Source organism: Harmonia axyridis, chromosome 1 (genome assembly GCF_914767665.1).
Source record: "Harmonia axyridis chromosome 1, icHarAxyr1.1, whole genome shotgun sequence".
Lineage (NCBI taxonomy): Eukaryota > Metazoa > Arthropoda > Insecta > Coleoptera > Coccinellidae > Harmonia > Harmonia axyridis.
The window spans coordinates 52,334,122-52,359,524 of NC_059501.1; the positions used below are offsets into that span (position 1 = coordinate 52,334,122).

Consider the following 25,403-nt stretch of genomic DNA (forward strand, 5'->3'; position numbering starts at 1 on the left):
ACATAACAACTGAAAACAAAATTATTTGACAATTCGTGCGCCAGCCTACTACTTGAATCAAAAAAATAACAAAGAAGTTCAAAATTGCATAGCTAGACCCGATATTTTTGTAGAGTGCGATACATTATTGAATTCGTAATGTTTTTCTTTATCATCCCATATGGAGAACCAATATGGCCTTCATAAGAAAAACAATTGACTCTCGCTTCTCTGAAACAATAAAAAACAGAAAAGATCTGAAGTTATCATTAGAGACTCTATATTGAATAATGGCTACAAATCGAATTTCCTGAAATTATCTCAAAAAAAAAATGAGTCATACAGATAAAAAGAAAATCTCGACTTTTAGTCTTTTAGAGATATATCGGGAACCATTGGAGATATTTTGGATCTGTTCACACCAACACTTCTATCCTTGAATAATGCAACTTATTTGTAATTTAAGCCACCCTGTATTTCTAACGGTTTTCGATATCCCAGTAGTGCCCCTCTAAATAGTTCTAACCCTGTATATCAATAGAAATACTTTCACCTGCTGACTATTAAAACTTTTTTTTTTTAATTCGAGTGAGAACAGTCTGATTTTTATATTATTTTTCTATGATTAAATCAAGCTACAAAAAACTGCATAATGCATTCATACTGATTTGAATCAAATTTTTGACTTACATATATGTATAATCGTAAGCACTATTTCATGACGATTTTATGAGTCATTTAAACTTGAAAACACACAGTCAGATTTATTTTATTAATATGGATAACCAGGTGAATATATCAAAAGCTCATAAAATGTCAGCAAGATAAATCTATTATGCAATCAATGCAGATTGTTGTAATTTTCAATTTTGTATTGCACCCGTTTGTAAATTCATCTAGAGTCCAGTATCAGTTTTCAGTATTTCTTCACTACTAAAATAAAAAAAATTATAATATAACGGATTTAAATCAGTTTTTGGTTGACGAATAATTTTTTTATTCGATTCGTAGATGCTACATATTCCAAAACGTGAATTGACAAGATATCTGTGGGTACTAATTAGATATTTTCCCTAAGTTATCACAAATTAATGTCTATATTCACAGTATCATATATAGAAAACTCTAGATCCGATCCTGTTTACTCCTCGTCAGCACACCTATTAAACTCATCAAAGGCTTCAATCTACAATAGCTCCAAACACCACTAGTGGCGAAAAGCATGTTCTCAAATAAATTGAAATAGACACGAATATGCAAGGGATTGAATTGGCGAAGTGTTTGAAGCGATATCGATAAAATAGTTGTTGCCAAGTAATCAGAACCAATATTTAATACAAGTGTCAGATGTTACTGACACTTGTAAAGTTTAAGTTTTAATTTCAATCTTAAATGGGAGATAAGAAAAAGAAGAAAGATGAGGATGAGGAAGATGCGCGATTAGAGTACCTCTTTAACTACTTCGCCAAGTCCTATAAACTTAAGCAGGAGAAATGGTTGAAACTGATTTTCACTGATGAATACTCCGTAAGTTTATATCGAAAAATATTATCAATTGGAATATTCATAGTCACATATTTCATTCAGATGAATTTCATAGTTTATAGAATTTTATGAATTCTGATGTTCCAAGTACTTGTACAAGGATTTCTTATGGACGTATTTTATGTTCTTCATAATTGTTTTGAATGCTTGAATGTTTTGAATTAACTATAATATTTCAATGAGATAGTTAGGTGAAGTTGAAGTAGTTCATGTTATTTAACGTTTACTTTATGTTTTTTATTTTGACTAGTCCTCCCGAAAGCTGGCTTATTCATTGAAATTTGTTCTGTTCACGTATTTTAGTAAGATATGTGCAGATTTCAAAATTAATTCAGTTTATTTCATTATTATTACTTTGATCCATCATTTTCAAAATACAGTGGTTTCTCGTTAACTCGAACCTCGTTTACTCGATAACTCGAAATATTTTCAGTCCCCTTGGAAAAACCTGTCTAAGTCGAAAAAATTTCCATGCATAACTGGAAATGATTTTATGGATATATTTCACCATTTTTACCTCTATAAGTCGAAGACACCCAAAAATAACCTCTATAACTTGAAGTCAGTAGTTGATTCCAAACCCCGCCGCACAAGTCGAAACGTGTCATTGAATCAAGCGTATTTTATGATACAATAATTGCTTCGTGAGATTGTATAGATTTTATAGTCCGGGAGCCAGGTGCAAATTTGGATGATTATTTCTTCTCGAGAGATGCTTGGTGAGATGCATCAGATAATAGTAATAAAAAGCCTCGTGAACGCCAGCTACGACTCGGCTGGGGGGGAGAGCGGTGGCAGCTCCCCAAACAGGAAGAAAAAAAAATACATTCAGTCATTTCCTCCCAACTGAAAATTTGTCAAATGGTAGCTAACCCAATATCTAGACGAAAAAATACAATTAGCTGGCTATAGCACAGTGTATTATACGTCAGCTGGTGGCCTGGTGCCTCAAACATGAAAAAAAAAATTAAATTTTCAATGATATCTTCTCAAACAAAAATTTACCGGATGATAGCTTATATGCAACTATGGATAAATCTATATGTCAGCTGGCTGTATCTTGGTGAAAAAACCGTCAGCCGATACTTTGAAAGTTATTACGTAGAAGTTGAGCGGATGCATATATTGCCCATTTAAATGCATCAGCTGACCAGGTTTCCCTCGACTTACTGCTAGCTGATTTTTTTATTTATCACAGCAGTATATTAACAATCAGCTGAAAAATTTTTTTGAGGCAGAAAATTACCAATGTAGGTACGGTGTCTCCGGTTTACCAAGAATTTTACCTTGAATTTCTTGAGTTGAGACAAGATGCAATAGGTATGTCAAGAAAACGTCAAGATAAGATCTTCAAAATATCTCTACTTTTTCTTGAAACAAGACAAGAAGTTGTTATCAAGTCAAGAATTTTTGTCTTGTCGACCCCTAGTTCTTATTCCCGTTTCAGTTCTTTATACACTTCCTATGTATCAACAGAATGATTCATTATGCATAAATTGATCGAATTGAAATTTGTCTAATAGAGTTATTCATTTGTGCTTATAGAAACCGCTAATGAACTTCCTGAACAAGGCCAACGAGATGAAGATGTACATTACCCTTAACCAAGCCGGGGTATTTTGCTGCTTCAAGGAATATAACTTGCAAATCAAAACAAAATACACCTTCTTTCAAAAGAAATACCCGGATGTCGTCACAATGGACAATATAAAAGATATTATTATCATGGGAGACATGGCTGGCAAACCAATAGAAGAGCTGTCTGTCCTCTTGAATGGGATTTGCCTACCTGTATTGTCCAATCCGGCGAATCACAGAGGATGGCCGCAGGTGGTAGCGGAAGATGTGATTCAGCATTTAAGAACCTTTAAAAATGTGGTGGATCAGGTAAGACTCAAAGTGTTGAATCTTCGATCTAAAAATTGCCATTTTGTTTCTTCAAACAAAAAAATGAATGTGCCGAAAATTTCTACTCCTGACATGGGGTGTTGCAAATTTTAGCATATGCCGGAAAAACACGAAGAACTCATAAAAACTAGAAAATATTGAATACCTTTGTTCGAATAATTTATTCCTAATGAAACTAGAAAAGCTTCCTACAAACTTTTATACAAGACAAATTCATTGTAAAGTTTAAAAAATTCCATTACCCAGTTAAGAGACAAAATCTTCAAACTTTCGAAAGTATTAAAGACAAGATCATTGTTACGATTAGTTGAGATAAAAGCTGAAAGAAATATTTCTGCTCGAGATCTGAGGCTACAAAATTTCATATAATCGATAAAATATAAGAGATTTTATATTTCTTGTGTCCCCACTTTTTATGGACAATTAAATCTTTCAATTCACAGAAAAACCACTTAGGGTGCTCTTGTATCATACGTTGGAATGTATGATGCCCCGTTCACATTTCTTCTGCTAAAACTGTGTTTTAACGGTATATGTTTCGTTGTTTTTAGTTAACAATTTCTTGTATGGCTATTTATGGTTATGATTTTTTTTCTCCATGTTTACTAGGAAATAAAAAATCATAGTTTGAAATTTGAATGTTTTTGTTTTTGGATGTTTCTTGATTTCTTGAAATCAATTCATTTCAATTATCCTTTCAGGTTCGAGGTGCTATGAAAAGTCAAACTGTTCTACCGTTGCCACAGGGCTTTTCAAGCGTCCACTTAGCAGTCAGTGATTTTATAGATTCCGGTGGGGAAAACTGTGATTTGACACTTAAATCTAACATTGAGAATTCTGTGATCAAGTGGGCAACTATCTGCCGTGAAGTCCTGAAACAGTCTTCGAAAGCAGCCTTTGCTGGAGGTGCTCATCCAACGCCTACAAAAGAAGTTGAGTTCTGGTTCAATCGTCTGAAGAATCTAGAGTACATATATGATCAACTGAGAGACCCAAGAGTGAAAAAAATGGGAGAATATTTAGAACTGACCAACAGTACTTATTCTAAAACATTCAAAACATTGTTCAAAAATATAGTAGCTGGCGTCGTTGAATCTAGAGACATAGATATTTATTTAAAAGCCTTGGTTCCTCATATACAACGTTTCGACGATTCAGAGTTTTTAGACAACGAGAATTACATCAAACCTCTCATACATTGTATAGGACTTATTTGGGCAAATTCGAGATATTATGCGTTCAGTGAAAAGATCGTTGTCCTCTTGAAAGAAATAACGAATATGTTAATTGAAGCCGTCATTCGACAGCTCGATCCCTCATCTATTTTCCAAGGTGAAGCAGAAGAAATTTTTATCAAGGTAGATAAAAGCATACAACTACTGGACTTGTTCATGGAGTCTTTCGAATACGTACGAAAAAATTTGCAAAAGTATTACACAAACCCAGAAATAGAGTATCAACCTTGGACATTCCATCGTAGAACTGTTTTTCAACGACTTTTGGAGTTTACAGAGCGTTTATGTCTAGTTAGAACTATACTTAGTACCAACATGGAGTTTACCAAACTAGAGAAAGTAGAGTTTGGTGGGTTGAAAGGAAGAATATTGTCCACAAAATGCGAAGACGCATTTGAAGACTTCAACAGAATTTATACTGTCTTCAGCAATGTTCAATACGATGTTTTAGATATAGAGGACACACAAATATATAAAGATTACGAGCTTTTCAAGGAAAAGTGTGATGATTTGGATATGAGGTTGGTTGCTATCTTCGGACAAGCCTTCAATGACTGCTACAGTCTAGAAGCTATATTCAAATTGAGAAATATCATAGGAAATCTTACTGATCGTCCTCTCATAAAAGAAGAAGTTGACTCAATATTCCCAAAAATTATGGGCCTTCTTAGTAATGAAGTCGAAACAGCTAAAATAATTTACGATGACTGTATGGCACATGGGATTCCTATAAGTAACTATAATCCTCCAACTGCGGGCAGTATATTATGGCTGAGACGACTCAGAGAAAGAATTAAGAGACCTTATGAAGATTTCAAGAACGTAGAACATCCTATATTACAAAGTTCCGAAGTTATACAGCTTTTTAAAATCATAGAACAGATGCTCAGAATCATTGATGCTAAAGAACAAAGTATATTGAATACTTGGGTAGCTAGTTTGCCAGATATCATCAACACGCACATGTCCAAATTTCAACTGTGCAGGGACGATATAAAAGGAGATCTTACTGTTAACTTTAGTGATGAGTTGTTGGCGGTACTTAAGGAAATGAGATACCTAAAAACGATTGAAGATTTAATTTTACCTGAAGAAGCAATTGAACTCTACTCGAAGGTTGAGCTTCTCTACAAATCATGGATTAGGTTCAAACGGATTGTGGAATACTACAACCACTTGAAAAATGATACCACCATGGTGGAATACAGTATCATTTGTGATGAGATGGCAACAATTGACAAACTCTTAGAACCCGCGATAACCCAGTGTATTTGGTTTGACAATGGTAAGTTTGCTGAGCAGTCGTATTTACAATACCAATACCAATACTGATATTCATTAAGTATCATAAGGGTTCTCTTCAAGGCCATAGTTAGGAGGAGGCGGTTCAATGAGGTTCACAATCCCCTCTCTGAAATTTTTCCAGAAATGCAGGATTCTAATTTCACCGTATATACTCTCTTTTTTTTTCAAATTGAATAGGACAACTCCCATTTCATTGCATATTCAGAGTTATTTTTCAATTCATTTGGTGTACATTTCCTGAGGAATCTTGAGATTTTCTATTTCTCGGAAACAATAACTGATGAAGGTCTATACGAAATTGTGTATATCCCGAGCACGATTTATGAAATTAAATGTAATCTGTATTTTACTTAATTCCATCCTCTATCAATATATCGCAATCCCATCGTCTAAAGGCAGTTTCCCTCTATTGAAACGTATTATGGTACGAGGTGGTCGGTAGGTACTCATAATTCAGACTTTTATCTTTATTATTTTCAATAAATCGAGTTCTACTGCAATGATTGTCGAACATTATCCCATGAATAAATTTGCAAAATTGTTGTGTACCCTTTCCTGGTTGATCGCTTCTAATGTGAAGGGTATTTTAAGAGTAGGTATCTTCTTGAGGTTAAATGGAAAACTTTTTCTTTATCATTTTTTCCAATTCGGCCTAGATGAAAAGTTATAACCTTTTTATTTGTTCATAATGACCTTTGTCTCCCCTAGAAACCTGAACATTAAACTTTTTCTAACTATTGGAAAAATTCGCTTCAGAATGTCAAGTTACCTAACTCTATTTAGAATAATCTACATTCTAAGTACAGAAGTGATGAATGTTTAATAGTGATGTTGCCTATATTTTGAAATTGCTTTTAATTTGTAGATAAGCCCTATATAAACACGAAAAAAATATTTCCATGGAAAAATATAGAAAGTATTAATAAAAATTCGTAAATAAAAAAGTTTTCAAAATTTTCGCTGAAACGCTCCATTCTGTCACGGTATTATCACACTATAGGAACTAGTTCCTATACTGTGGTATTATGGTGTCATCATCACTGCATAATACGCTCTATTAGTGATAGTGGGCCATAGTAATCGCCAACATCCAATAAAGATAAGGCACGAGAAGAAGACGAAGATTAGTGATAACGTCACACACCGCCATTTTAGTTCTCCTGTCAGTGTTTGGAATCCAAAAAAATAAATTGTCATTCAAATTAGTACGTTGTAGTTGAAGAAATTGGCTTATTTTGATAAATAAGATTATTTAAGGAGGGATCTTACTATTAATTGATAGACAGAAGGCACGAGATTAATGCCAGTAAGTTCGAACTTGAAGTTCAACTAAAAAACACAGTTTTTCACAAAATCTGGGGAATGATACAGGATTCAAACTTACTGGTATTAACCTCGTTCATTCTGTCTATCAATTAATACTAAAATAGTACCTCAAATACTCTTATTTATGAAAATAAGCCAAGCCGACACCGTACTAATTTGAATGTCAATTTATTTGTTTGGATTCCGAACACTGACAGTAGAACCAAAAATGGCGGTGTTTGACGTCACACTTATAGAGCGTATAGAGTCGCCACCAAAGACAAACTAACTAGTTTATCTATGGTCACCACGTGCTAACGGTCTGTCAAACTGTACTGATATCAGCTGATATTGACATTCAAATAGGTTTAATTTAAGATGCCGAAAAACCTGGTGTATGGACTGATTAGATTTTGTTTTGCCAATTTTGAGAATATTAGTTAAGTTTAGTTAGATCAACTGTAGTTACCGCTATCAACAAATTATGACAGATTCTTGTTATTTATTATTATTATATTATTATTTATGAGTTTTATGACATTTTGTACCTTATGTATCTTTAATTGTAATTATGACCTGTGTAAGTAATTCCTGAATTTGTAAGAAAACCTTATAACCAATTAACTCTCTCTCCCTCTCTATATTTCAAATACATATTTGAATTTATTTTAGCGAACGTTGTGCGTTTTGTTTTACGACTTTGCACGATCATACTCGGTTACACGTCGCTTCTGATTGGCCAGTATCGGGTTTTAATTAATGTATCCTGTCAAAATCAAAGGAAAAAGACATTGTGGCGCCGCCGCGAAATAAAACTAATATTTTCAATTTGGTCGAATGTCATTCTTTTCTTCTCAAACCACGACAGTGGTTAGTATGGGTCCGTTTCCGCTCGAGCGCTTCGTGACGTATTATAACAAATCCTTTTTCTTCTCCTTCTTTTTTTCCTGGCTGACCAAGCTGCATCTGAATTAATTCTGCATACATTTCCATAATATCATATGAGCTATTTTGCGCTGTTTCTTCTATTATGGTGACATTATTGAGTTCCCACCCTTCGAAACCCAAAGGGAGTGAAGGATTAGGTTGGGAGGGTAAACATATATTTATTATTAGATATATTTTGATCAAACAAGATTTTTGTTTTCAAATAAAATTCCATTTTCATCCTAATTTATTTAAATATTTTTTCCCAAATTAAAATGAAGTTTGAATTGATGAAAAAAATTTAGAATTAAAGTTTAATTTCAGAATTTTCCATGAACTCATTCAATATTTAGACAGTTTTGACATTATCTGAAAAAATTACATCATGTAAATTGATTGGTTTTTGGAATTCAAAATTTTCAAGTTTTCTATATAAAATTTTTATGTTATGTGCATTGAGAGTACATTCAAGAATAATATATAAATATACTTCTGTATACAGGATGTTGAATCTCAGCTCGTGAAAAGTTCCATATTTTTCTAATATGGACCTGATTTTTTCAATTAGTTTAAAGATTAATCAATAGACCTAATGAAATGAATTGTGCATTTTAAATATCAATCAAATATACTGAGTGCTTCAAAAGTTATAAGAGATTGAAAATATTGGTGAATTCATAAACCATCCTGTATCTCGACTATGGGGAAGATTAGACCTATCATATATAGGTTTTTTGGACTCGTCTAGGATTGCTCTACCTCAGGTCAACGTATGTACATTTACCAATGAAACACCCTGTATTATTGAAGTTTTCCCAAAAGATCTAACATATTCGATTTAGTCGACCTAATATTCCCTCGTAATATTTTTATTGACCTCTTATTTATTATCTTTAATTTTGTTTAAGGGAACCCTGTGGTTCCTTGTTTATCATTGCTTGTGTTTGTATTACATTATTATACTTTTCATAGTTTTTGTTACTTTGATATTATGTTGAACTATAAGTTGTTGGAGTGTTATCTTGCGTAGATACTGCATTACATTCTGAGATTTCCATATCTACTGGTTACATGTAGGCAGAGTAAAACCAGGAGTAACTTGCGATCATATAAGGAATTATTTGAATGTGAAGATGCCAGGTGCGAGTTTTCTTGTTGATAAAACACAAGAAAATGAAAACACTTCTAGTTCATCTTTCAAAGTGGGAGCAGATTTCAAACTACTAGATGTGCTGAATGAACCAGAAACATGGCCAAAAGGTGTTACTATCCAAAGGTTTCGATTTTTTCGACAATATGGCCAAAGACTGTGATTATAGGATAGTTAATTTAAACTATCGTTCAATAAAGGCTAAAATATACCAAATAGAACAATGAAAATATCATAAATTTTGCGATATTCACGGAAACTTGGATGCCTGAAAGTTATTATTCTCAGCTCAATATACCTGGTTTCAAAGTTGCATCATTTTTTGCTAGATATAACACGGCACACGGAGGTGTTGCTTTTATAGTGAAAGATCATCACAATACATCGATTATTGAAGACTTAAAGAAATGTGAATTAGAGGGAAACTTCGAAGTGACAGGCATTGAAATAAATAAATTGAATATGAAAGTGATAGGTATTTACAGAGCACCTTCGTGTGCAAAATACGACGTTGAAAATTTTTTCAGTAGTTTGGTGTTGTGTCTAAGGACCAGGCGCGGATCCAGGACCCACTTTTGGGGGGGAACTTTTCGATACTTCCGCCATTTTGGGACGTCATTTTTTTTGCCGTTTATTAATATGGGTTTCCAAAAAATGTATTGAAGATGAAATGAATAGAATAAAAAATGTCCCCATACATTTACTTGTATTTTCAAATTATACACTGTGTCCGTAAAGTATGGAACAAATTCATTTTTCGCTTAACAGACCATTTTAAGAAATAATCGTGAAACAAGTCGATTTTTTATTTTAATTTACTGTATTTTGAAATAATAATCTAATATAAAGGGTTAATTACTTTCGAGTAATGACGTCACCGTCATTTTTTTCAAATGGAACACCCCCATTTTGTCTCAATTTTCCGATTACTCTAGCTGAGCTGATTCCAAAAATGTATCACATTTTGATTCCAATTGGTACAGGATGGACAAAAATACATAGTTTTGTATTCCAAAACTGTATCACATATTGATTTCAATTGGTACAGGACCAATTGGAATCAACATGTAATACATTTTTGGAATCAGCTCAGATAAAGTAATCGGAAAATTGAGACAAAATGGGGGTGTTCCATTTAAAAAAAATGACAGTGACGTCATTACTCGAAAGTAATTCACCTTGTATATTAGATTATCATTTCAAAATACGGTAAATTAAATTCAAAAATCGACGTGTTTCACGATTATTTCTTAAAATGGTCTGTTTAGCTAAAAATGAATTTGTTCCATACTTTACGGACACAGTGTATAAAGTAACAAAGTGTATTAGTTTTTTGACATTTTCTATGTCACTTGTGTTCAGTAGATTATGTCATTTAATCATAGAAAGATACAAGCTTTCACTTCAAAATGGACCACTTCTTTCTTCAAAATGACACTAGGTTCACTCTTTGTTTTCCAGATTTGGAGTTTGATTTTTTCAAGTTTTTTCTCATAGCACCTGTGCTTTACAAGATATTTAACTTGAATTTGGCATAGATATTCTAATTTAAAGTTTTCATCATGAACTTTTTTTTGGAAGTTTAGAAAAATGTTAAAAGAAACTTTGATCGAGTACTACACTTTTTGGTTTCTTGTAGTTCTGTCCTATCTGCTACTGATTTCTAGAAAAAAAATTTCAAACTATTCTCTAGTACCTAATACTCAGAAAAAGCCAACTTATAACGAAGATCCAGTTAGTAAGCTATGATGAATAAATTTTATTATAATTTTTGATACTTATTTACCGCATCTGTAGCGAAGATGAAGAAAGATTTGATAAACTGGTATAATCATCACAAAAAAATAGATTACAAGACTTACAAGAAACACTCTGTATCTCGTAAAAACAGGCCCATATTTATAGGCCTTTTTTTATTATCCAAGGAATCTCTCATATTCCTTTATACCTCCAATTTTAGCAATCCATTCCTATGATTATTCAACAAAGCTAAATATTTCTCATGATAAACAAAAAAGGAAATATATTGGCAAGTAGGCCTGCTTTTATTGAAGATCATATTTCAGGTCCTTTTTTCCGAAGTACCAACAAAGAGGAAATATTTCGCATGCACGTGTTATTATTCTTTCATAATTGTCTTTTTTTATTGCCATCCGTTCCAAGAGACTGCATCGTAAACCTCGTATAGAGTAGGTAACTCAAAACATCATTACACCCGAATAAGAGGAATAGATAATAATGTTAAGGGTAGGCGGAGGGCCTCGACCCGATATAAAATAAATATTCAACGTCTTGTTATGTTTCATGTGATAAGTAAAAAAAAATTCACTCAGGAATTGTTTTGTTGATGGAATTCTGAAAATTACAGGCTACCAATAATCATGGCCCCGGGGAAAATCACACTCGCCTCCTCCTCTCTCGACGGACTAAAAGGCTTGCGTAAGGCGGATAAACTAATTTTTTATTGCAGATTTAGATTCAACGTGATTTGAAATGCAAAAAGCCAAAGTTTGAGGTATGATTATAATAAAAATTTGTTCGATTCCAGATGTTACTACAGCACCATGTCAAAAATTGTTGCATTGGTAGAATTATATTCATTTAACATTAATTGAATACCAATGCAATATTTTGATCTTTTCCATTATACAAACAGAGGTTTATATATATTGGGCAGGTGAACAAAAATAAGAATATCAAAGCCTTGTTGAGACTAAATTTGTCCTAGTACAATACAACAATTATATTTTGGGGTCACAAAAAAATTTCACAATATACAAATTAATAAATAGAAAACAACTGCTTATTCTGGTCGTCTACACTCGTAGTAGGTATTCATATATTTTTCCCTTTCCCTCTTCTTGGGGTTCATAATTCTGATTGGTGAATTGAAATTAAAAACAATTGCTGAAATATCAGAGATAACGCCTGAAGATCTATACCCATCAAAGAAGCCACACTTCACACAAAAATAGATGGTTTGTCAAAGAGATACCGACAAAGATTTATGAAGCGCAAAAAAACTCTTGGAAATCGGGGTAAGCAGAGAATCACATGCCGACGCGCGACAGTAATATTTATGACCCAATTGCGGCATCTTTGAACGTGTTTATTGCGGAACGTTTGAACCTACATATTGGTCCATATTCATATTATTTCTAACCTTATTGCATTTCCATTCCGTATCCGAACTTTCAACATCTTTGTTTCAGAAATTGCGTCAAATTACATTTTTGCTGATCTTGTAATTGTAAAACATGGTTTAAGTAAGAGTTCCTGAAAATTTCATCTTTTTGGCGTGAAGGGAAAAGAAAAAGCTGAAAATTCAAGACGAAAGACAGTTTTTTGTGAATAACTCAGAAAATATCCACTTTAGGGCAAGGGTGTGATGCATACACTCACATTATTTTTTAACGTAGATTCAATATCTGCCATAAAAAAATGGGATTCTAATTTGAAAATGGTAATTTACGTAACAAGTCCGGAAAATAGGGTTTTTTTGGACGAATAGACAAAATTCCAGGACGAGCGTAAGCGAGTCCTGGAAGTCTGTGAGTCCAAAAAAACCATTTTCGGGCGTGTTGCGTACAATATTTTTTCGGCAACCATGTAAAATAACACTATCGCTGCTGCTTTCCATATTTTTTTGCGATTGCGATAAAAAAACATGCAAATTTTTGACATCTAATTTCATATGAACTGTCAGCCGTTATCTCGGTTGCTATGGATTCTATGATTCTTTTCCGGCCTAGTCCGGGAAGTACGTACTTTCCGGACTAGGCCGGGAAATGCTACTTTCTCAGAGAAAAAGCGTCCGGGAAGTGAGCACTTCCCGGACGGTTGCCGAAAAAATTGATTTTTCACGATTTTGTCATCCCTAACTTTGAAAGCGATTTTTTCACCCCCTGTATCATGAATCGCGATTTCGATTTTTAAAGTGGATACATCAATCTTACATCTTGAAAAATCCCAAAAATGAAAATTTTCCATCCAAAAACCTCGAAGTTATTCTTGTTTCAGCGGAGCTCTATTTTCGATTTTTTTTTTATTTTCCCGCTCAGAGAGAATTTTCCAACCAAAACTGAAAAATGTTACATCAAAATAACTTGAAATTTTCTAAGGAATCTATTTCTGCAATAAAAAAATGGTGTTCTAATTTGAAAAACGGAAGTTGACGTCATTTCCGGAAAAACCGGAGGTGCGCATGCCTTGAAAATATTTTAGATTTCATCAGCATCGTGAAATACTTATAAGTGCTGAATTTCATGAAAATACGTTCAGTAGTTTCCCGTATAAATATGGGTAAGGTTCCTCGTGAAAGACCCTGTATATGAACGATCTACCCTGCAATATAACATGTGAAAATGTTTGTAATTATGCGGATGACACATCATTCTTGAACGCCTGTAAAAACTCAGACTCACTCAGAACAAAGACACATAAAAATCTTCAAGAAGGTAAGTCTTGGATCAATTGCAACGGTCTCCTCTTGAATCTAGAAAAAACTAAAATATTGGAAATAGACATGAGGCCGAGAACTACACAGAGTGCCGCAAGGGCGAAATTTCTTGGAATAGAAATTCAAGAAAACTTCAAATTCAGTTGTCACATAGAAAAGGTGGTAAAAAAGTTATCGTCTACAATATTTCTGCTCTCCAGGCTGAAAAAAATTACCCAAGAGAACATTTTGTTAAATACTTATTTCGCTCTATTCCATAGCTGTATGTCTTATGCAATAATTATCTGGGGAGATGCGTCGGAGGCAGATCTGGTTTTCCTGAAGCAGAAGAGAGCCATAAGAACAATTGCGGGTATTAACAACACCACTTCCTGCAGGGAATATTTCAAAAAATTAAGAATATTTACCTTCTATTCCCAGTTCATTTTTTCATGTCTGAATTACATTCATGAAAATAAACACAAATATTTTACGACGGGCGAATTCCATCAATACGCTACTCGCAATAGAAATGATCTCTGTATTCCATATCATAGGATCAAAAATGCGCAAAAAGCCACTAACTATTTAGGCATAAAGTTATATAATCATCTTCCTATGCACTTCAAAACTCAAGATGGTTTCAAGAGACGTCTCCGAAATTTGATGATTTCGAAGGCCTATTATTCTTTGGAGGAGTTTCTGTCCGATGTTCTTCAGTGAAATTCTCAATACTCGTAATGAATATAAAAATACATGTGTATTCATTTTTGATACTGTTTTCTGTTTCAAATGTTTTGGTATATATATATTTTTTTTTGACTATTAATTGTTACCTTTGGCTTTGTAACTATTTGTGAAATAAATTTGATTTGATTTGATTCGACTCATCAGTCCAAATTAATTTTTCTAAAAAATCTGGCTCTTTTTTATTTCTTGCAATAATAAATCTGCAAAATTGCTCCCTTCTCATTTAGTCATCAGTATGGAGGGCTTGAACAGGAGTTAAGTGGTGGGCTTTGTAATTGTTGTTTTTAAGTGTTCGGAATATTCTGTTTCCTGAAATATTGAGTTGTTGGGATGCTTTACGAATACTGAGTTTTTTATTCTCTTCGAAGGTCTGTAAAATCCTATTTCTCTGTAGATGATTTCTTCTTTTTATGCTTCGTTCGGGCCTTTGGTAACCAACACCAATTTCCTGTATTTGTTGATAAGTTATTAACTTAGTTAACTATAATTATAACCTAACCAGTAGATCTAAAATAAATTTCAGTTATTTTATTTGTACTGAGAATTCATGTATTCATAATTTCAGATGTTGAAATTGTTCAGAATATGTACCTCGCAATCAAGGCACTATACGACAGAGTTTCCGAAGCACAACAAAATATCACCCTACTGAAGCAGGCTATGAGGAAATGGGCTAAAGTTCCACTCTACGAGAGAAAAGAAGGAAGGAAGGAGCTCCTTCTTTTCACTGAAGACAGAGTTGAACGTATCCGCATACGTTTCGATACCATCAAACACGATTCTGATGAGTTGAAAACTATTTTAGAGAAGAACTATCTATTATACTTCGATGTGCCGATCGTTCAACCACCGGAACCTGCAACTGAAGAAACCGAAGAAGTTCCCCCACCTCCTCCGCCCTCAGACGCGCCCAAAGGTAGTAGCACATCCAAGTTAGAATTAGTTCTACTCGAATCTTATATATTTTAATTTTTTTTTATATCTACATACATAGTTCAGTTTTTAGAAAAAACTGTCGAAATTTTTCCTCGCATGTCTGAAAAAATAGTAAACGGTATTTTTATTCATTACCCCTATTTTGCTGGGCAAAATTTTCCCTAAATCTTTATATTGAAGGAAATATAGGTAACCTCCATAAGATTTGCTATGAAAAGTTGCACTTATCCCTATGACCAAATTATCATTACAATCAGAGTACAGAGAAAATTTGAGTTGATAACACTTTGTTCAAAGTATGTATGTGAGTATGTAACTAAGAAAGAAGAAATAATATACTTTTTAGTGTCATTTCATCTCATTATACATTTAACAAATTATTACCAACTGTTATTTTCCAATATTCTTAGTTCAGTTCGAGCGAGCATTGATGTACACTAGCAAATGAAAAATACGTCATTTTTCACAATTTTTCTTCGATAAAGCCGAAAATTCAAGCCAGATGACTGAAAATTTAGATAGTGTTTTTTACTCCTCCTACAGAAAATAACGAAGATCGTAAAACTTGCCAACCTTGAATGGCGAATAACCAATAAGATAAAACCACGGAAACGGGAACAGAGTCACTACAATGTTGTACGTATCTTTTATACGTTATACCTACGTCCTACGTATCCGTTTCCAAACATATAGAGCAATATCCTGTGATCATAGAAATTGAATTGTCTAATTACTTTATATGAGACAGGCGCATTCATCTAGTACCTAATATATTATAATCATCATAATCATTTGTGAAATTGTATTTTACCAGCCGTAATAATAATAAATCAATTCATTGTCACGTCTCGGATAAATTATGGGACTATACCAAAGGCCTCAATTAATCGGAGTTCCAGTAACCCGGACTGTGATTAGGTCTCAAATTAAGTGACAAAAAAAAAATCAAGAGCAACCAATTACAAGAAATATCAATATTACTATGAAACAGAAAATTTCGAATAATTTTTTTTTTCTGGAAAATAATTACGAATTCCAGAAACAGTCCTGAACAGAGATGAATACACCTGTCACTTGTGAAATAATTGCATACATATTATAATCTATACGTGGTTTTGGATTGTGATGACCTGTGGTTTCAATATAAGTTTAGTGTTTTGATGAGTTCAAGGTCTGAAGATGACTAAAACCAATTTTAATTTAGTTGCCGACAGTTTCGATAACTTTTATTATCATTATCAGGGCTCTGAAATGAGAGGTACACATTATATATTATATCTAGTATACTTTTGTCTTATGTGTTTGAATCCAAGTAATTTTGTGTATTTTAGAATATTAATGTAAGTGATACCAGGATGTAAAATAATGTGTACCTTTCATTTCAGATAATGAAAGTTATCGAAACTGTCGGCAACTGAACAATTGGTTTCAGTCTTCTTCAGACCTTAAACTCATTGAAACACTAAACTTATATTGCATCTTTCTTTTTTAATGCTCATAGAATATTGTTCTGAAAAGCACCTTAGGAACAGATTGGATGAAATTTAGCCTCAGTATAACGTAAATTCAAAAAATTTCGAACAACTCTTGAACTTAGGAGCATAATCATGTTTCAATACTACCTTATTTTTCTCCGTAGAATCCAACGCAATCTTATCTTAAAGAAATAGGGTTCTTATTTGAAAATCGAAAATTATGATCTAATTTTGTTCACAATTTTCGGCCCAATATTTGAAGCACCCTCTAATGATACTCCTCAAATTCATGAGATGCACGATATTTCCAGATCATTCTAAAAAATCGAGTTTACCCATAGTATATTTACAGTAGAAATAATTCACACAATAGTGACTATGGAAAATTTGTTTTTCAATTTTTGTCAACCTGAGTCAGACTAGAATTTCAGGAAGCGGTGTTTCAGAATGAAAATCTTGAATACATCAGAGAAATAAAATGAAAACGAAAGTTTTTTTCGTTCTTGTAAAACCGGAAATGCCGGAGCTTTGAAAATATTGTAGTTGGATTGAAAGTAGGGAACAATATCATATTCTGAAATTTCAGATTTTGAATGGGCCCCGTTCTCCAGAAACGTCTTATAGGCAATCGAACTTGAAACACCCTGTCTAGATTTAATTGTTTGTTATTCCAAATTTCCAATAAAATTCTCAAGGAGTAGTTTCATTTGATTCTATTCCAAATCACAGCAGAATTGAAGTATCCATTTTTAAATTAATTGAAACATTCTTTCCGATGTCATAATCGTTCTCATATCTGATATGGAAAAATCTGTTCTAGCGACACCACTATTTACTGAAATAGTCATCTATATGACAGGTCTGGGCACGTATTTTGAACGAAAAGTACTTATAATGAACTTTAGTGAAGGAGCATTGACTTCTGATTACTGATCTATTCTATGAATCTTGATTTATACTATACAAAAATATAGCTATTTAACCCGTAACTGGTAGGGTGGGGTCTACCAGACCCCAGCGCATTTATTTTTCTCTATAGCTCAAATCTTTTTTGATCGATGGCGCTATCTGTTCCTGTACCTTTCAGTCAATGTGTCTTGTGCAATATAGTGTTACACATCTGCCTATATTTTTAGTAAGCACGATTCTGTTGACAGTGTCTCTTCGCTGGGGTATGTGAGACCACACCTTACCAATAGTGTAATTATTTGGTGCTAGAAGTTGTCTGATTTTGGAAGTAGCAATGGCGAGTTCTTAATGAAAACGAAGGAAACAGGGTGATCCCCAGTTTGAGGACTGGGCACTAAAAAATTTGGATGCCCTAGAAAGTGATTTCCGTCGATGATTTTTAACGTCGAGAAAGCGAAGTGTACATACTTCGTTGTTCGGATTTACCAACAGAATGACATTAGCATCGTATGTCGCCAAAGTTGGAAAAGCCAATGTAAATGAGGCAATGAAGCCAAAAATTATTGAATTTTTTGCAATACCAAGGGGGCGGAATAGATGCGTTGGATAAAAATGTACTGTCTACGGGTGCAACAGGCGTTCCAGACGATGGCCAATGACGGTATTCTGTGAATTTCTGTATGTTTCCTCAGTGAATGCTTTCATCATTTTCTCTTCTCTTCCAAATAATCCGCAAGTTTCGAAATATAAATACATCAAATCTCTGGCCAGGCAACTTGTTCTTCCCCACATGGAAAGAATAATAGAAAATAAGCGTTTTCCTAGGAGTCTAAAACCGAACATTCTTTCTATTCTGGCAGGGACGTTCCGGAAGCTGAAGGAAAAATATCTCATCAATTAGAAAAGAGGTGTGCCAAGTGTCCATGCAAGCAATACAAAAAAACAAAGGTATCATGTGGTGTTTGGCATCTTCCAGTATGTGGCACCTGTGCGCGAACCGTGTGCGAAGATTGCTTAGAAGAACGCTTGTAGTTTTCTAGTACATATCACAGAAATGTCATTCCATTTGGCTTTTTAGTAATATTGGAGAGTATATTTTATGTTAAAAATTTTGGGGAAATCATATCATTAGGATTTTCCTTAGTTATATTCATTTTAAAATTTTCCCTTTTTTACGTTCTTTTATTAGCAATATTTATGTTTTTTGGATTAAATTATCAATTATATGAGAGTGTTATCTATTTATTTGTCACTATCGGTTCAATTATGATCCAGACTTGATTAAGAACCTATTAAGAACGCAATAAGTTAATGTGAACACATATATTTTAAGGAATTAAGGTTGGGGTCTGGCTGACCCCATCTCACCAAAGACGTTCCAGAAAGTGTACCATACCAGTTACGGGTTAATCAAATAGTATTACATTGTACATTATTGTCGCAAATATATTCTTCGCTTCACAGAAAAAGAAAACTGCGAAATTACCCAACGGTAATTTTTCAGTTCTCTTTTACTCTTGTTAGAATACCTCTTCATTTCTCTCAATTTATGACTAAGGGAGAATTTCAACAACTTTTTTTAATCCTCAGGTAAAAAAGGAAAAGGCAAAGGCAAAGGCAAGAAAGGTAAAAAAGGAAAAAAAGAACCACCACCTGTGGAGGAAACAGAAGGAGAAACAGAACCTGAAACTGAAACTACAAAGGATCCTGTAGACTTATCTTTCAAATGGGAGCCTTATATAAAATATGTCGACAACATCGTGAGAGATATATTATTATATGCTGTAAAAATTAGTCAAGCTTTATTTTTGGATGAAATGGGTGATACAGCTGATGTAACTCCATTTTTGGAGGTTGTAGTCGAATTACATCCTCCGAACATAGCATTCGAACCTCCTTTAGAATACAGACCAGGACTTCAGTCTAATATTGAAACGTTACTAGATGACATGTATAACATGGGAAATTTCATGGACAGGGCAGATCCTTCGGAACACTCGAACTATTACCCTGACCTGATTAATGATAATATGTGCCAAGATAACTACAGAGAAATAATCTCTCGAATAAAACTGGCCACTAATAAAGCCTTAGATTATATTAAGGTCTATGATGATTATGAGCATTTGTGGACGGAAGATAGGCAGGAGTTTCTCAGAGAATTCCTTCTATATTCTCGGGAACTTAGTGAAGAGGAGCGAGATTTACTGAAAGATGAAAACGCTGTTCATCCTACACCGAAGGAGCCCACTGTTGATGAGTTTAAGCAGCAGATTGACTACTATGATGAACTATATAAAAAGATTGAGGCTACACCAACCGAAAAACTTCTTCAAGGAGGATGGCTGAAATTAGACTTGCGACCACTCAGACAAGGTATCCTCAATAATATTCGTAAATGGGGAAATCTATTCAAAGACCATCTGTTCAACCACGTGATTCAAAGCTTGGATGAGTTAGAATGTTTTTGTCAAGAAGCTATTGCAGCAATGTCTATTACTATCACTGAAGAAGATTACTCAGGACTCTTAACTATCATGGGCTATCTTTTCAAAGTAAAAGAAAGGATGTTGGCAACAGATGCTATGTTTGGTCCACTTAAAGATATAATGGAATTGCTTCAAACATATGGAGTAGAATTCTCTGAAGAAGTATATGTGAAACTCCAAGAGATCCCAGACAAATGGAATCAATGTAAAAAGGTAGAGGCATTTTTACTAATGATTTTAATCAACTACATTATTGGTTATACGAATTATCTTCTTTTATTCTCTTTTGCAGCCTATGCTAGAAAAACACGATTCTTCTTTGACAATAATCACTTCTTTGCTTTACACTACTTTGGAGCCAACATATTGAAAATCAAGACACGCCATTCTAAATAAATAACTTTTTCAGATTTCCATCCAAAATTTTCTTCATTGAAACTTACACAATCCTTCTTTTTTTTAAAACATAAAATTCAGTCAACGTATAAATGGAGGCAGAATTACTGCAATTGGTCTTAAGATATTCTGAATTCAGATACAAGTCGTTTCTTGAATTCAATGCACATGATTTCAGCGCTAATTCAGGCCTATTTTGATAATCTAAATCGGTCTTGAAAATTGTGGATGAATGGAAATTCAATTTCATAATTTAGTGGCAATAATGACATAAAAAAAAGGATACAACTATATATTTTTAAGTACTTAATTTTTTTTTTGAGAAATATATCTCACTGAAACAAAACTTCATAACCTTGCTTAAGTATTAAGGATATATCCTTGCTGAAGTGTAGAGTATATACTACCCAGGGTGGGCCAAATTGGACACTTTTGAAGGAGAAGTCCTATTTCTATACTAAATAGATGAAAACTGATGTCGGTGTCAGAGTCAATTTTTTTCTTTAATTTTTTATTGCAGTGAAATAATTTGGTACAATTTTCACGTACAATTCATTGCCGTTAATTGAATTTTCGGCAAACTGATACTTTATGAGATATCGCTATAAAAATTTTCTTCAAATAGGACACCCCGTACACATTTGGATAGAGCTTAAAATTACCATACCAAAAATATAGCATACTTGTTATTTTTCCAACTTGACATGTTTCAACAGATGGCCGGCTAGGTCGCCTGACCTTACTATCGGAACACTTTTTGATATAAGCGGTAACATCGCAGCGTTGAAAACATCGAATTTTCAATATTATCCTACCTCGGTTTTTCCTTGTAGAAAATTAAATTGTTCAAGGATAGATAGGCTTATTGCTCTGCGTGAGAATTTTAACTCCTGTAAATACTTCAATAAATTGTTGCTTCTAAGTTATTTCATTATTCTGCAACAGGATTCTAATCAATATGTAAGATATGCAGTTTCCTTTTATTCTTTTGATGATCTCCAAGATTATTCAATCTGATATTCATTATTAGTAAATTATGAAAATTAATCCTGAATAACTAGAGTGGAACATGAATGTCTGTGTAGGTAGGTAAATTCTGCATCAGTTTTAAAATTCAATAGAAAAAGAACTAAAAATTAAAAGGTTAATATTATCATTTCCTTATATTGAATTTCCAGAGGTAGGTTGAAATTTTTATAACGACATAGAACTATCTGATTATCCAATACATTTTTAATTTTTTTTTCAGATTTCTGCTACAACTAAGCAGAATGTTGCTCCCATACAAGCGATACAAGTTGCTTCAATAAAACGTAGAATACAATTATACGAAATAGAACAAGTTTTATATAAGAATGCATTCAAAGCTGTGCCTTTCTTCAGTTACAACTGCAAGAACGTATATAAAATTTTGGATAAAATTAATAGCGAAATAGAGGAGTTCGAAAAAGATCTCGCGAATTTACAGCAGCAAGCTGAGCTATTCGAGATTCAAATTCCAGAATTCAAACTATCGAAACAGTTAAGAAAAGTTGTAAGACAAGTCAAACAAATATGGGACTATGTTTATATCGTGAGATCTTGTATGAGTGAATGGAAGAAGACTCCTTGGCAGAAAATAGATGTGGAAGCAATGGAAATGGAATGTAAGTGTTTTAATTCTGTACGTTAAATAAATACAGATCTGTCAGATCTGATGATTCGACAATTTTATCTTCCAGCTTTTTTAATATCATTCACTTCGGATCTCCAACCTTTAATCGGTTACAAAATTAGCTCCAAGGCCTTCAAATATAGTCAACACAGGTTCACAATATGCCAATACTTACAAAAATAATATAAATTATAAAATGTTTCGTATTCCGTATAGTTTCACATATGGCAACTTTTCGCTATTTCGAATCTCCTAAAGTGTTAACCGGAAAATAATCTGTTTGGTGTATAGGAGCCTGTTTCTTTCATAAAAGTTGTAACTATCTGTAGAGAGTAACAGTTACATTATCAAGTTGGAATAGAACTTACACATTAGACCCATAGTTTTTCAACATATCCTTATTTGATTTATCACTTCATTATCTTTCTTATTATTTGAGAAACACCTTTTTATATCATGACATGATTGTATTGAATTTAATTAATATTATCAGCACGGAAGTGGCAAGGTGTATGTAAACTTAGGAGCAAGTTATGGAACAATAAAGAGTACCAGTTTTTTTCACGATTTTTTTTTATTAACGAATATGCAACAGGAATCATATGCAAATCTTACACGCAAAGAATGTAGGTACTCGAAACAACAATATTGTTTGATGAAGGTTGTAGTTACCAGAGAATTGTTGAAAGATTTGATGTTAGTCACACATCCGTTTTATTTTTTTGACTGGTCGCACAGAACTTGTAATCATTAAAGGAAAACATATACATATGGGGAAAAAATTTTTGTTAATGCTACATGATGCTTCATGCTGCTCGAGTTATAAGAAATCATCTAGAGAGAGGAAGTCGTAATCGTTACCAGGGTATGGCCAGCTCGAAGCCCGGATTTAAATTTTAATTTGAAGACATAAGCCAGAGACTGATTACAATTTCGGAAGGCCTGAACCAAAATGGCATAAAATCTATTATTTTAAGTATGGGCCGTCGTTACCAAGAAGTTATTTGTGCCAGAGATGGAAATTCATTTAACTTTTCTTTTTATTCTGTTTCGTTTTTTCGTTGTTGAATTTGGATCTTCATTTTCCATAAAATCATGTTATTCTATGAAATGGTGTTTCTCGAGTACTAGGAAAGATAATAAAGTGAATTAATACCACCAATACCAACTTATTTGTGTCAAGAATTGACGATTGTAAAAACGTTATTTATTCAAGTATAACTAGTTCTATATGTAGAAGAATTATAATAGTCACTATTGGGAAATGAAGCAATTATTTTTTTTTTTAAATGAGAACTGATCCAACAATGATTAATATTGTTTTCAAATTCTAAATCATTTTTAAACTGATTTTTGCTCTTATTTTTTTGCAACTGATACTCAAGCGATTTTATTATTATTATTATTATCAAAAATAATAACAATGTTTGTTCATTAGAAAAAATTCCATAAATGAGTGTGTTACTTATTCATTTTTTGTTGGGTATTTTGACTAATGGTAAAGTATTCCAACTTTTTAATAATACTAGTACTTGGATCCAATATTCTATATTTGCAATCATTGATAATCGAACATTACAGGTAAAAGATTTGGAAAGGAACTCAGGGGTATGGACAAGGAACTACGAAGCTGGGATGTCTTCATACAAACGGAAGCGTCTATCAAAAATCTCCTCACTTCTCTTAGAGCAGTCACAGAGCTTCAAAATCCAGCTATCCGGGAGAGACATTGGCAGCAATTAATGCAAGCAACTAAGGTGAGTTTCATGTTCGATTAGATGACAAGATACCTGATTCATATGAAAATACCATCGAAGTATTTTCATATACTGCCTTCCTTTTATTGCCTACCTAGGATTCACTATCACGAACTTCTTGGGTAAGTGAAAGTTGCACTGGCATGGCACAATGCACAACAAACAATTATCCAATATATTTTGCTGTTTCATGAATCCATTATCATATCATTCGTTACATTAATCACAATGCCTATATCAACTTATTTATATATTTTAGGTGCGTTTCGTCATGGATGAATCCACAACATTGAAAGATCTCCTAGACCTTAATTTGCACAACTATGAAGACGAAGTAAAGAATATAGTTGATAAATCAGTGAAAGAAATGGGCATGGAAAAAGTCCTGAAGGAACTCGATGCTACTTGGACAGTAATGGAATTCTCTGTAGAAACTCATGAAAGAACAAGGATTCAGATTTTAGCTGTGTCCGAAGAACTGATAGAAACATTAGAAGAGAATCAGGTTGCACTTCAAAATATGATGAGTTCTAGATATATCGACTTCTTTCTTGGTGAAGTATCAGAATGGCAAGTTAAACTTTCGAATGCAGATCAAGTTATCAGCGTCTTCTTTGAAGTACAAAGAAAATGGATGTATTTGGAAAGCATATTCATTGGATCGGAAGATATAAGAAATCAATTACCTGAAGATTCGAGAAGATTTGATAGAATCGATAAGGATTTCAAGGAGATTCTGAGAGCTATGACTCAGAATTTGAACGTAGTTAAAGCAACGAATGTACAAGGGCTCTATGAAAGATTAGATGGTCTTTTGGATCAGCTGACGCTTTGTGAAAAAGCACTCAACGATTACCTTGAGACTAAACGACTTGCATTTCCACGATTTTACTTTGTATCTTCTGCGGATCTTCTCGACATTCTATCCAATGGAAATCAACCAGAATTAATTCTACGCCATTTAACGAAACTTTTTGATTCCCTCGCTAAGTTGACTTTTATAGTAGAAGGAGGCAAAGCCACTAAGAGAGCGAAAGAAATGCAATCAAAGGAGAAGGAAGCCGTGAAACTGGCCTACATATGTGACTGCACAGGTAAAGTAGAAACATGGTTGAATAGGGTTATAGACGTCATGAGAGTGACGCTCCATGGATGTTTCGCTGGAGCAGTTATGACGTATGAAGACAAACCAAGGGAGCTTTGGTTATTTGACTTTCCTGCTCAGCCTGCCTTATGTGGTAAGTA

The 25,403-nt window shown here is 33.5% G+C and overlaps 1 protein-coding gene across 2 annotated transcripts in view; it reads left to right on the top strand.

Moving 5' to 3' along the window:
- The first annotated feature begins 1,307 nt into the window (after positions 1-1,307).
- The window catches only part of LOC123679431 (dynein beta chain, ciliary-like), a 53,428-nt gene continuing 29,332 nt past the window's right edge, over positions 1,308-25,403 (top strand). The window contains exons 1-8 of one of the 2 annotated variants that reach the window (XM_045616946.1): positions 1,308-1,506; positions 3,070-3,411; positions 4,134-5,952; positions 15,108-15,461; positions 19,462-20,564; positions 21,997-22,393; positions 23,983-24,158; positions 24,418-25,396. In XM_045616946.1, the coding sequence (XP_045472902.1) occupies positions 1,372-1,506; positions 3,070-3,411; positions 4,134-5,952; positions 15,108-15,461; positions 19,462-20,564; positions 21,997-22,393; positions 23,983-24,158; positions 24,418-25,396 (5,305 nt within the window). In that variant the 5' untranslated portion in view covers positions 1,308-1,371. Of the gene's footprint in view, positions 1,507-3,069; positions 3,412-4,133; positions 5,953-15,107; positions 15,462-19,452; positions 20,565-21,996; positions 22,394-23,982; positions 24,159-24,417; positions 25,397-25,403 lie in introns of both variants that reach the window. The other variant, XM_045616945.1, reaches the window with a different exon arrangement.